Source organism: Oryzias latipes, chromosome 1 (genome assembly GCF_053564925.1).
Source record: "Oryzias latipes strain Hd-rR chromosome 1, Olatipes_Hd-rR_3.1".
NCBI classification, from domain to species: Eukaryota; Metazoa; Chordata; class Actinopteri; order Beloniformes; family Adrianichthyidae; genus Oryzias; species Oryzias latipes.
The window spans coordinates 1108168-1122262 of NC_136237.1; the positions used below are offsets into that span (position 1 = coordinate 1108168).

At 51.1% G+C, this 14095-nt stretch overlaps 1 protein-coding gene across 2 annotated transcripts in view; it reads right to left on the bottom strand.

The window, feature by feature from the left end:
• rbm20 (RNA binding motif protein 20) overlaps positions 1 to 14095 on the bottom strand; it is a 75893-nt gene that overhangs the window by 37372 nt on the left and 24426 nt on the right. For both annotated transcript variants that reach the window (XM_078946847.1, XM_078946804.1), the window contains 3 exons: positions 9096 to 10068; positions 5398 to 5462; positions 5024 to 5142 (listed from right to left, as the gene is read on the bottom strand). In XM_078946847.1, coding sequence (XP_078802973.1) covers positions 5024 to 5142; positions 5398 to 5462; positions 9096 to 10068 — 1157 coding nt within the window. The remainder of the gene's footprint in view (positions 1 to 5023; positions 5143 to 5397; positions 5463 to 9095; positions 10069 to 14095) is intronic.

Here is a 14095-nt window from a genome sequence, read left to right on the forward strand (position 1 = left end):
GGAGCACTGGAGGAGGGGCGTATGGAACACTGGAGGAAAGGCGGATGGAACACTGGAGGAGGGGGCGTGTGGAACACTGGAGGAGGGGCGTGTGGAACACTGGAGAAGGGGGCGTGTGGAACACTGGAGGAGGGGCGTGTGGAACACTGGAGGAGGGGCGTGTGGAACATTGGAGGAGGGGGCGTGTGGAACACTGGAGGAGGGGGCGTGTGGAACACTGGAGGTAGGGGCGTGTGGAACACTGGAGGAGGGGCGTGTGGAACACTGGAGAAAGGGGGCGTGTGGAACACTGGAGGAGGGGGCCTATGGAACACTGGAGAAAGGGGGCGTGTGGAACACTGGAGGAGGGGCGTATGGAACACTGGAGAAAGGGGGCGTGTGGAACACTGGAGGAGGGGCGTATGGAACACTGGAGGAGGGGCGTGTGGAACACTGGAGGAGGGGCTTATGGAACACTGGAGGAGGGGCGTATGGAACACTGGAGAAGGGGGCGTGTGGAACACTGGAGGAGGGGCGTATGGAACACTGGAGAAGGGGGCGTGTGGAACACTGGAGGAGGGGCGTATGGAACACTGGAGGAAAGGCGGATGGAACACTGGAGGAGGGGGCGTGTGGAACACTGGAGGTGGGGGCGTATGGAACACTGGAGAAGGGGGCGTGTGGAGCACTGGAGGAGGGGCGTATGGAACACTGGAGGAAAGGCGGATGGAACACTGGAGGAGGGGGCGTGTGGAACACTGGAGAATGGGGCGTGTGGAACACTGGAGGAGGGGCGTATGGAACACTGGAGGAAAGGCGGATGGAACACTGGAGGAGGGGGCGTGTGGAACACTCGAGGTGGGGGCGTATGGAACACTGGAGAAGGGGGCGTGTGGAGCACTGGAGGAGGGGCGTATGGAACACTGGAGGAAAGGCGGATGGAACACTGGAGGAGGGGGCGTGTGGAACACTGGAGGAGGGGCGTGTGGAACACTGGAGAAGGGGGCGTGTGGAACACTGGAGGAGGGGCGTGTGGAACACTGGAGGAGGGGCGTGTGGAACATTGGAGGAGGGGGCGTGTGGAACACTGGAGGAGGGGGCGTGTGGAACACTGGAGGAGGGGCGTATGGAACACTGGAGGAAAGGCGGATGGAACACTGGAGGAGGGGCGTATGGAACACTGGAGAATGGGGCGTGTGGAACACTGGAGGAGGGGCGTATGGAACACTGGAGGAAAGGCGGATGGAACACTGGAGGAGGGGGCGTGTGGAACACTCGAGGTGGGGGCGTATGGAACACTGGAGAAGGGGGCGTGTGGAGCACTGGAGGAGGGGCGTATGGAACACTGGAGGAAAGGCGGATGGAACACTGGAGGAGGGGGCGTGTGGAACACTGGAGGAGGGGCGTGTGGAACACTGGAGAAGGGGGCGTGTGGAACACTGGAGGAGGGGCGTGTGGAACACTGGAGGAGGGGCGTGTGGAACATTGGAGGAGGGGGCGTGTGGAACACTGGAGGAGGGGGCGTGTGGAACACTGGAGGTGGGGGCGTGTGGAACACTGGAGGAGGGGCGTGTGGAACACTGGAGAAAGGGGGCGTGTGGAACACTGGAGGAGGGGGCGTATGGAACACTGGAGAAAGGGGGCGTGTGGAACACTGGAGGAGGGGCGTATGGAACACTGGAGAAAGGGGGCGTGTGGAACACTGGAGGAGGGGCGTATGGAACACTGGAGGAGGGGCGTGTGGAACACTGGAGGAGGGGCTTATGGAACACTGGAGGAGGGGCGTATGGAACACTGGAGAAGGGGGCGTGTGGAACACTGGAGGAGGGGCGTATGGAACACTGGAGAAGGGGGCGTGTGGAACACTGGAGGAGGGGCGTATGGAACACTGGAGGAAAGGCGGATGGAACACTGGAGGAGGGGGCGTGTGGAACACTGGAGGTGGGGGCGTATGGAACACTGGAGAAGGGGGCGTGTGGAGCACTGGAGGAGGGGCGTATGGAACACTGGAGGAAAGGCGGATGGAACACTGGAGGAGGGGGCGTGTGGAACACTGGAGGAGGGGCGTGTGGAACACTGGAGAAGGGGGCGTGTGGAACACTGGAGGAAGGGCGTGTGGAACACTGGAGGAGGGGCGTGTGGAACACTGGAGGAGGGGCGTGTGGAACATTGGAGGAGGGGGCGTGTGGAACACTGGAGGAGGGGGCGTGTGGCACACTGGAGGTGGGGGCGTGTGGAACACTGGAGGAGGGGCGTGTGGAACACTGGAGGAAAGGCGTATGGAACACTGGAGGAGGTGGCGTTTGGAACACTGGAGGAGGGGGCGTGTGGAACATTGGAGGAGGGGGCGTGTGGAACACTGGAGGAGGGGGCGTGTGGAACACTGGAGGAGGGGCGTGTGGAACACTGGAGGAGGGGGCGTATGGAACACTGGAGGAAAGGCGTATGGAACACTGGAGGAGGTGGCGGATGGAACACTGGAGGAGGGGCGTATGGAACACTGGAGAAGGTGGCGTGTGGAACACTGGAGGAGGGGGCGTGTGGAACACTGGAGGAGGGGGCGTGTGGAACACTGGAGAAGGTGGCGTTTGGAACACTGGAGGAGGGGGGTGTGGAACACTGGAGGAAAGGCGTATGGAACACTGGAGGAGGTGGCGGATGGAACACTGGAGGAGGGGCGTATGGAACACTGGAGAAGGTGGCGTGTGGAACACTGGAGGAGGGGGCGTGTGGAACACTGGAGGAGGGGGCGTGTGGAACACTGGAGAAGGTGGCATTTGGAACACTGGAGGTGGGGGCGTGTGGAACACTGGAGAAGGTGGCGTGTGGAACACTGGAGGAGGGGCGTGTGGAACATTGGAGGAAAGGCGGATGGAACACTGGAGGAGGGGCGTATGGAACACTGGAGAAGGTGGCGTGTGGAACACTGTAGGTGGGGGCGTGTGGAACACTGGAGGAAAGGCGGATGGAACACTGGAGGAGGGGCGTATGGAACACTGGAGAAGGTGGCGTGTGGAACACTGGAGGAAAGGCGGATGGAACACTGGAGGAAAGGCGGATGGAACACTGGAGGAGGGGGCGTGTGGAACACTGGAGAAGGTGGCGTGTGGAACACTGGAGGAAAGGTGTATGGAACACTGGAGAAGGTGGCGTGTGGAACACTGGAGTATGGGCGTATGGAACACTGGAGGAAAGGCGGATGGAACACTGGAGGAGGGGCGTATGGAACACTGGAGAAGGTGGCGTGTGGAACACTGGAGGAGGGGCGTATGGAACACTGGAGGAAAGGCGGATGGAACACTGGAGGAGGGGCGTATGGAACACTGGAGAAGGTGGCGTGTGGAACACTGGAGGAGGAGCGTGTGGAACACTGGAGGAGGGGGCGTATGGAACACTGGAGAAGGGGGCGTGTGGAACACTGGAAGAGGGGCGTATGGAACACTGGAGGTGGGGGCATGTGGAACACTGGAGGAGGGGCGTATGGAACACTGGAGGTGGGGGCGTGTGGAACACTGGAGGAGGGGCGTGTGGAACACTGGAGGAGGGGCGTATGGAACACTGGAGGAGGGGCGTATGGAACACTGGAAGAGGGGCTTATGGAACACTGGAGGTGGGGGCGTTTGGAACACTGGAGGAGGGGCGTATGGAACACTGGAGGAAAGGCGTGTGGAACACTGGAGGAAAGGTGGATGGAACACTGGAGGAGGGGCGTATGGAACACTGGAGAAGGTGGCGTGTGGAACACTGGAGGAGGAGCGTGTGGAACACTGGAAGAGGGGGCGTAGGGAACACTGGAGAAGGGGGCGTGTGGAACACTGGAAGAGGGGCGTATGGAGCACTGGAGGAGGGGCGTATGGAACACTGGAAGAGGGGCTTATGGAACACTGGAGGTGGGGGCGTGTGGAACACTGGAGGAGGGGCGTGTGGAACACTGGAGGAGGGGCGTATGGAACACTGGAGGAAGGGCGTATGGAACACTGGAAGAGGGGCTTATGGAACACTGGAGGAAAGGCCTGTGGAACACTGGAGGAAAGGTGGATGGAACACTGGAGGAAAGGCGGATGGAACACTGGAGGAGGGGGCGTGTGGAACACTGGAGGAGGGGCGTGTGGAACACTGGAGAAGGGGGCGTGTGTTCCATACGCCCCTCTTCCAGTGTTCCACACGCCCCCTTCTCCAGTGTTCCATACGCCCCTCTTCCAGTGTTCCACACGCCCCCTCCTCCAGTGTTCCATCCGCCTTTCCTCCAGTGTTCCACACGCCCCTCCTCCAGTGTTCCACACGCCCCCTCCTCCAGTGTTCCACACGCCCCTCTTCCAGTGTTCCACACGCCCCCTTCTCCAGTGTTCCATACGCCCCTCCTCCAGTGTTCCATACGCCCCTCCCCCTCCTCCAGTGTTCCCTACGCCCCCTTTCTCCAGTGTTCCATACGCCCCTCCTCCAGTGTTCCACACGCCCCCTCCTCCGTGTCATCATGAAAGATGAGGAAACATGAACAGGAATTAGCAAAAGTCTTTCATATAGAAAGCTGCGTTTTAGCTAACAGCCAGCTGGAATAATAGTGGATTTCCAACATTTTGATGGATGTAGAGATGCTCGGTCCTCTCTCCAAAGACAGAAAACTCAGCTTTAGATGCAGCTGTTTCATGTTTACGGATGGAAACAAGGATTACTTTTGGTCATTCAACTGGTTTTGAAGTACGCAGCTTCAGGAGTTCCCTCTAAAAGATGTTTTTACTCTAAACATTTTAGATTATTAAAGTCTGCAGTATTATAGTTAAAACAACAAACTAGAACTTTATCGACAAAGGACTATAAAAAACAAAAAATCTACTATCTAGGTGTAAGAGTTATGAGGAGGAGGACAAGTTCAAGGCTTTTTAACTTCAATATTGATATTTGATGGAAAAACCTGACAGGCACAGGTGAGTCTGACTGTCGACGTTCTGTCCCAACCAGCGATCCAAACGCTGAGGTTCTGTTTCAGCTGTCACCTAAGCAGTAAAATCACCAGTCTGGCTTTGTTCTTTCAGGGTCAACCCACCTTGACCTGCAGCAGAGCAGGGGACGGCGGTGTTTCCTCCAGGGTTCAGAGCTCCCTCAGGGGGCCTGCTGCCAGCGTAGTGACCGGCTGATGCGGCGGCGGCGGCGGCGGCGGCAGAGCTGCAACAATCACAGAGGGCTGGTTTTAGCTGCCTCTCCCTGTCTCGCTCGGTGGGATCTTATGACAGAGCTCAGATTCAAAGAAAGACTAAGACAGCTGTTTATGAGGTAAGGAAAGGAAAATAATCCTCATAACCTCCAGGCAGCTTATGCTGACCGAACCAGAACAGGAAACTAGAAACGTTTGGTTCTTGATGGGCCTTTTGGTCTCATTTGAGCTTGTCTAGCTTGGAGAAAAAGCAACACTAAACTCACCAGTCGGTTGTGTAGAAGGTTCGGTTCTGCAGGTGTAACTTCCCCTTCACGTGCTGGTCCCAGTCCTGGACACACATGGACACACATGAACACACATGGACACACATGAACACACAAGGACACACAAGGACACACGTGGACACACATGGACACACGTAAACACACATGGACACACATGAACACACGTGGACACACATGAACACACAAGGACACACGTGGACACACGTGGACAGACATGGACACACGTGGACACATATGGACACACATGGACACACATGAACACACATGAACACACGTGGACACAAATGGAAACACATGGACACACATGGACACACGTGGACACACATGAACACACGTGGACACACATGGACACACATGAACACACATGGACACACGTGGACACACATGGACACACATGGACACACATGAACACACGTGGAGATACATAGATACACATGAACACACATGGACACACGTGGACACATATGGACACACATGGACACACGTGAACACACATGGACACACATGAACACACGTGGACACACATGAACACACATGAACACATGTGGACACACATGGAAACACATGGACACACATGGACACACATGGACACACGTGGACACACATGAACACACATGGACACACATGGACACACATGAACACACGTGGACACACATGAACACACAAGGACACACGTGGACACACGTGGACAGACATGGACACACGTGGACACACGTGGACACACATGGACACACATGAACACACATGAACACACGTGGACACACATGGAAACACATGGACACACATGGACACACATGGACACACGTGGACACACATGGACACACATGAACACACATGGACACACATGGACACACGTGGACACACATGGACACACATGGACACACATGAACACACGTGGAGATACATGGATACACATGAACACACATGGACACACGTGGACACATATGGACACACATGAACACACGTGGACACACATGAACACACAAGGACACACGTGGACACACGTGGACAGACATGGACACACGTGGACACACATGGACACACATGGACACACATGAACACACATGAACACACGTGGACACACGTGGACACACATGAACACACAAGGACACACGTGGACACACGTGGACAGACATGGACACACGTGGACACACATGGACACACATGGACACACATGAACACACATGAACACACGTGGACACACATGGAAACACATGGACACACATGGACACACATGGACACACGTGGACACACATGAACACACGTGAACACACGTGGACACACGTGGACACACATGGACACACACGGACACACATGGACACACATGTACACACGTGGACACACGTGGACACACGTGGAGATACATAGATACACATGAACACACATGGACACACGTGGACAGACATGGACACACGTGGACACACATGGACACACATGGACACACATGAACACACATGAACACACGTGGACACACATGGACACACATGAACACACATGGACACACATGGACACATGAACACACATGAACACACGTGGACACACATGGAAACACATGGACACACATGGACACACGTGGACACACATGAACACACGTGGACACACATGAACACACATGGACACACGTGGACACACATGGACACACATGGACACACATGAACACACGTGGAGATACATAGATACACATGAACACACATGGACACACGTGGACACATATGGACACACATGGACACACGTGAACACACATGGACACACATGAACACACGTGGACACACATGAACACACATGAACACATGTGGAAACACATGGAAACACATGGACACACATGGACACACGTGAACACACGTGAACACACGTGGATATACATGGACACACGTGGATATACATGGACACACATGGACACACATGGACACACATGAACACACGTGGACACACGTGGACACACGTGGACACACATGGACACACGTGGACACACATGAACAGACGTGGACACACATGAACACACGTGGACACACGTGGACACATATGGACACACATGGACACACGTGAACACACATGGACACACATGAACACACGTGAACACACGTGAACACACGTGAACACACATGGAAACACATGGACACACATGGACACACATGGACACACGTGGACACACATGAACACACGTGAACACACGTGGACACACGTGGACACACATGGACACACATGGACACACATGGACACACATGAACACACGTGGACACACGTGGACACACGTGGACACACATGGACACACGTGGACACACATGAACAGACGTGGACACACATGAACACACGTGGACACACGTGGACACATATGGACACACATGGACACACGTGAACACACATGGACACACGTGAACACACGTGAACACACGTGGATATACATGGACACACGTGGATATACATGGACACACGTGGACACACATGAACACACATGGACACACGTGGACACACGTGGAGAAACATGGATACACATGGACACACGTGGACACATATGGAAACACACAGACACACGTGGACACACATGGACACACGTGGACACACATGGACACACATGGACACACACGGATATACATGTATTTGTTGCTATTGTGGTAAATATAAATGAACTCTTGCTTTTTGTTTAGCAGGTGCACCTTAACCATAAACATAACTAACTCAAGTGGAATCAAAGCTTACGTGTTTTCCACTCCACCACAGGCTCTGCAGCGCCGTCTGTTTGAATTCTGCTTGTGGTAACTGAACTCAAACTGATTTTTTGTGGAACTTGGGCTCAGAAATCTGGAAAAAGGTTTCAGTGTGACTTTGTTCAACCACAAAGCCTCAGTGCTTGATGTGTTGTTGGAGCATTATGGGTACTGTAGTCCGGAGCATCATGGAGTCATATAAATAAATAAAGTTGAACTTTTTTGACTGTTTTGTTCCAATTGATGGAGATGGAGATAGCAGGGTTCTGCCGATTGTCGCCCGCTCCACCCGTGTGAAGCGTGTCTCTGAGCAGAGCAGCCGGACTCGTAGCTTCATGTTTGCAGGAAGGGGGGGGCGCTTTGTTACGGCGTGCGCTCCAGAGGAGGCTTGGGACCGCCGTCCGTGCGGCCGCTCTGTGTGAGCGAGCTGCTGGACTCAGGAGAACCGGGTCTCCGAGCAGAGGAGCTGCTCTGGGACGGTGTGTGAGCTGACGGAGGCGGATTCGCGTTTCCAGTCGTGACCAGACAAGAAAAAGGCTGCAGCCAAGATCCGCATTGGCCACATGGATTTTAAGTTCATCCAAGCTAAATGTTGCTGTTTGCACGTGTTAGCCTAATCCTAACTCTTCTTCCGGGTTCGTTCGGCCAAGAAAAAAGCACTGGCTGCACATATTTAGAAGATTATGAGCCAACAGGCCCTTCATAATAATCAGAAGAATAATAAAATCATCTCTCTATGCTGCAGCTTGTTAACAACAGAACTCAATGTTTCTTCTTCTACAGACGTTTCTGGTATTTTACAGAGTTCTGCAGGTGTCCCAATGATTTATTCTGACTGAAAGTGTGCCGTATGGAAACGTTTGTTAGAATCTGATCAAGTTTTTCTGGGCCCATGTACACTCTTCAATTCTAATCCCATCTTTGATCCAATCAGAGACATTTTGAACATAGAACTGCAGATACTCCACTCACCTTGAGATTGTAGACCTTTTTGTCACAGATGCTGCACTGGTGGGGCAGCTGAGTGGGTGTTACGTCATAATAATCATTCACTTGGTAGGGCTGAAGTGTCCGAACGCCTGAAGACAGGGTTTCCTCGCTTCCATGCAGGGGCGGGAAGCCCCCAAACCCTGCGGTGCAGCTTGAGCCAAAAGCAGAAATCCCAGCACGGCAGTTTAACTTGGGTTCAGCGGTTGGCTCCTCTGGGTCATACAGTTCTGTTCTGGACTGAGTGGGCTGTCCGGGTGGGATCCACATGGCAGGAGGATTAGAAACCATGTCCACCTGTCCAGCTAGAGTGTTGTTGGGCCCTTTCCACTGCTCCTTACGAGCAGCAGAGTTCTGCTCTTTGGCAGGAAACCCGGCTGGAACGTCTTGTCCAAAGAAATCTCGATGAATGCCGGTGTTCTGAGCCTGAGTGGTGATCCCAGAGAACTGCTGGTCTCCTGCACTGACCGAGGCTGCAGACGAGGCTGCGGCTGAACCGAACTGAAAACGTCTGTCGGAGTCACAGGAGAAAACAGAGCCTGGTGGTTTCCCGTACTCTCCAGAGATGGGGTTCAGTCTCACGTTCGCAGAGCTTTGGTTCAGTCCTACACTGACCGAAGGCCTCACGGCTGCATTTGAAGAGGGAAAGCCCATCACGGCGGTGGGAAAAGCCCCCGGTGGGTTGCCAACGATAGACGGAGTCTGTAGCTGGTTGAACATGTTGGCATTGGATAGTAACTGATTTAAAACACTGGAAGCAGCGGCGGCGCTGCCTCCGTGGGCCAGTTTGAGCCGCTGCAGCGTCAGCTGAGCCTGAAGCTGAGCGAGTTGGAGGCTGGCCGGAGAGAAGAGGAGCTGCTGGTTCTGCGGCTGAGGGGCCGCCTGCAGAGGGGCCGCCAGGGAGACGCCCAGCTGGAGGCCCTTCTTCTCTGCCGCCTCCAACGGCGGCACAGGGAGGCTGCAGAAAATCCAACATCAAAAATAAAGTCACCATTCAAACCCAAGAGACAAAGTTCAATGGCGATAATGCATGTGAGGCCAAGCAGCTACAACCACAGATGCACGTGTTGAACGCTGCAGGAAAAGGTTACGGCAAACGTGGGCGTTTTATTTTGGACCAAAGACTTGTATCAATGTTCTCATTACCTCTTCATTAGTTGTCTTTGTAGTCTTTATGTATTTATTACTATAAAAATGAGAGGAAGCATCAGGAAGGAAGAACAGTGACAGAATTGTTAAACACTGTTAGAAACTGTGGATCTAAACTCTGTCCAGATCCAAGAGTCAAAGTTAATATTACTTTACTAGTTTGATCATAAGTTTGTCAAAAGTGTTATAGACTCCGTCTCTTCACAGACAGATGGGATTATTTTCTGCATTTAGGATCTATGTGGATCAACTCTAACATGTTACCGTTCTGATCGAACTGATTTAGAGAATTGTGGATCCATAATTAGTCGCAATCTTTCTAAAAGGGACAAAAAATGACCTTTAACCAAACCAGCTGTCAGATGAGCGTCTCTGCTTCCTGTCAGGAACTGGAGGTGTAGGACCCAACGTGCAGCACAGCAGGCACAGCGGCAGAAACCAAACCGAAGAAACAGGACTAAACCATGGAGCAACAAAGGAGTGACAATTGGAACCCATGACCGGACGAGGCGGAACTGAAAAGCACACCCTTAAATCCACCGAGGATCATGAACACAAACCAAGACAGCTGTGGATGATTGGGAAGCTAAACAGAGGGAAAACAGGACGGAAAAAGCAAACCAAAGCGTAGAATCCTCACATTTCTCCATATCAGCTGTTCTCCAGCGGTTGGTGTCTAGTCAGACATTCTGCTTCTTCACGGTAACAGAACGTGTTCTGGTTTGGTCGGCAGTGAAGCAGAACTCCAAGTGGTTCCACATTCCAGAATCCATCTTCAGTCAGGAGGAATAGACTTCCTCTGAAATGTGCTTTTCAGATGGTTTCATCCAACGTTCACCAACAAATCCTGCAGTTTCAAAGTTGGTGTTCAACCACTTTAGAACAATACAACTGTTTTAGTCAGCAGAACATCTATAATCAGCAGGACAGGTTTGTCAAAAATGTGACTTTTGTGAAAGACCCAACAGATTATAGAGGAAATCTATTGACTTTCACAGCTACAACAGAAAAATATCATCTTTAACGCAGCCTAAAAGACTTAAAGAAAGTGCGTCGATGGATCCCCACTGCTCTGATTCCATGAATCCAGAAGACATTTTCCTTTCTCAAATGATGATCGTCTCATTGCCAACCTTACAGAATTTTGGTTGCAGTTTCTTGGATTTTAAATGTAATAATACTTTTCTAAATGATGGTATTAGCCCTTGTGCTATCCTATGACCCCCCCCCCCCCCCTTCCATTGACGTGTTCTCCCTACCATGACAAAGGTGGATAAAGGTGGAAAGATTTCATGTAATCCATGGACACCAGTGAAGATCACAAATCATTGAAGAAAAAAGGTTCAGAGCTCTGTCTAGTGGGTCTAGATGACCCAACTCCCAACGTTAAAGTGCCTAGGATAGAACAAGGGTTACACAAAATAATGATCACCAATTAATACCAAAACAAACGCAAGTAACCTATGACCAGCCAGTTCTGAGACAGCCCACCAACATCCATCCTCCGGAACCAGCCCACCAACATCCATCCTCCGGAACCAGCCCACCAACATCCATCCTCTGGACCAGCCCACCAACATCCATCCTCCGGAACCAGCCCACCAACATCCATCCTCCGGAACCAGCCCACCAACATCCATCCTCCGGAACCAGCCCACCAACATCCATCCTCTGGACCAGCCCACCAACATCCATCCTCCGGAACCAGCCCACCAACATCCATCCTCCGGAACCAGCCCACCAACATCCATCCTCTGGACCAGCCCACCAACATCCATCCTCTGGACCAGCCCACCAACATCCATCCTCCGGAACCAGTCCACCAACATCCATCCTCTGGACCAGCCCGTCATCACCTATCTAAATAAGCCACGTTTGTTTTTCATGTGACTTTTAATTAGCATGAAGTAAACATCTGTTGAGTATCGAACCACCTAATTGTATACATGTGTTGTTTTGAAAACTCAAACCCTCGCGGGTCCACCAGAACCACGACCACCAACTGAGTGACAGATGTCAATCTGAACCCAGGATGCCAAAACCTTCAAGAACGAAATCAAAACATTTTTATCTGTCATCAGCTTCTATAATCTGCAATGGTTCCTAAAACCAACACAGATTTGTTTGTGAACAGCAGGGAAGTGAAACAATCTACAAAGATGAATGGAAAATCATCAAATAAATATTGAAAGCACAGAGATGTCACTATTTGTGTAGTACATTCCCATATGATAATAACCATGAATTCATGGCATTTTTCACATTTGTACATAAAGTTTTCAGTTCACTGAAAATTTTTTAAAATGGTTAGCCGTTAAAAGTAGATAAAAGAAAACTGAAGAGAACACGAATCTGTGGTACAGCCTCACATGTGTGGGTCACATTAGCGAGCTACAAGACACGCTTACATTTAAGATACAACCACAACAAACCCCACAAACACTGAAACACAACAGCAAATCACGAAACACAACAGCAAATACTAAAACACAACAGCAACAGTCCTTAATGTCATGTCTCCATGACATTAAGGACTGGTTGGCCCTAAGTTTCTTGAGTTTGAATGAAAAGAAAACAGAAGTTGTAATTTTTGGACCGAATGATTTTAGTGGACCGTCCCCAATTGATCTGGGCTCTCTGACTGGTTTCTTAAAATCAACTGTTTCTAACTTGGGTTTTAAATTGGACAGTAATTTTAGGATGGACCAACAGATAAGCTCTGTAGTGAAGTTAAGCTTTTTAAGCCTTCGTCAACTTGCTAAGGTAAAACCTTTTTTAACACCTGCACAATTTGAAACAGTAATCCATGCTTTCATCACGTCCCGGCTGGATTACTGCAACTCTCTTTATCTTGGACTCAGCCAGTCGTCTCTCTTGCGTCTCCAACGTGTTCAAAATGCAGCTGCTCGTCTTATGGTTGGAGCACGCAAAAGAGACCACATCACGCCGATCCTAGCATCGCTTCACTGGCTGCCTGTGCATTTTAGAATTCATTTTAAGATTCTTCTGCTTGTTTTTAAATCTTTACACGGTCTTGCCCCGCTGTACCTCTCTGAGCTTCTCTCTCCCTATTCGCCGGCACGGTGCCTCAGATCAGCTGATCAGATGCTTCTGGAGGTACCGAGATCCAGACGGAAGCTCAGAGGGGACAGAGCTTTTGCTGTAGCTGCTCCGAAGCTGTGGAATACTTTGCCGCTGGCCATTAGAGAAGCCCCTTCACTGTCCATTTTTAAAACCCATTTTTATGCCATGGCTTTTAGCCCAATATGAGACCACTGTTTTTCTAACTGTTTACTGTTTTCTATAGTTTTATCTCCCTCTGTGTTCCCCCCCCCCCTTAACATTTTTTAATGTTTTTTACTGTTGTGTTCAGCACTTTGTCTCAACCACTGTTGTATGAAAGTGCTATATAAATAAAGTTGAGTTGAGTTAAGCAAATCACGAAACACAACAGCAAATCACGAAACACAACAGCAAATCACGAAACACAACAGCAAATCACGAAACACAACAGCAAATCACGAAACACAACAGCAAATCACGAAACACAACAGCAAATCACGAAACCCAACAGCAAATCACGAAACACAACAACGAAAGCAGAGACACGGCTTCTAACAGAAAGAGACGTAACATAAAACCAATCATGTATGATTTTATAAAGTTATTTATTACTGTTTTCTTAATGTGGACATTTTAAATACATGAAACAGTCCAAAAGCATTTTTTAAAGTGTTTTACTACAATAAAAAAGACAACAATGTTAAGCAAGGTAAAGTTTTTGCATCATCAGGGTAGTCATTTCCGTTAGCAGCTGCTCGCTTTGTTTAATTTTT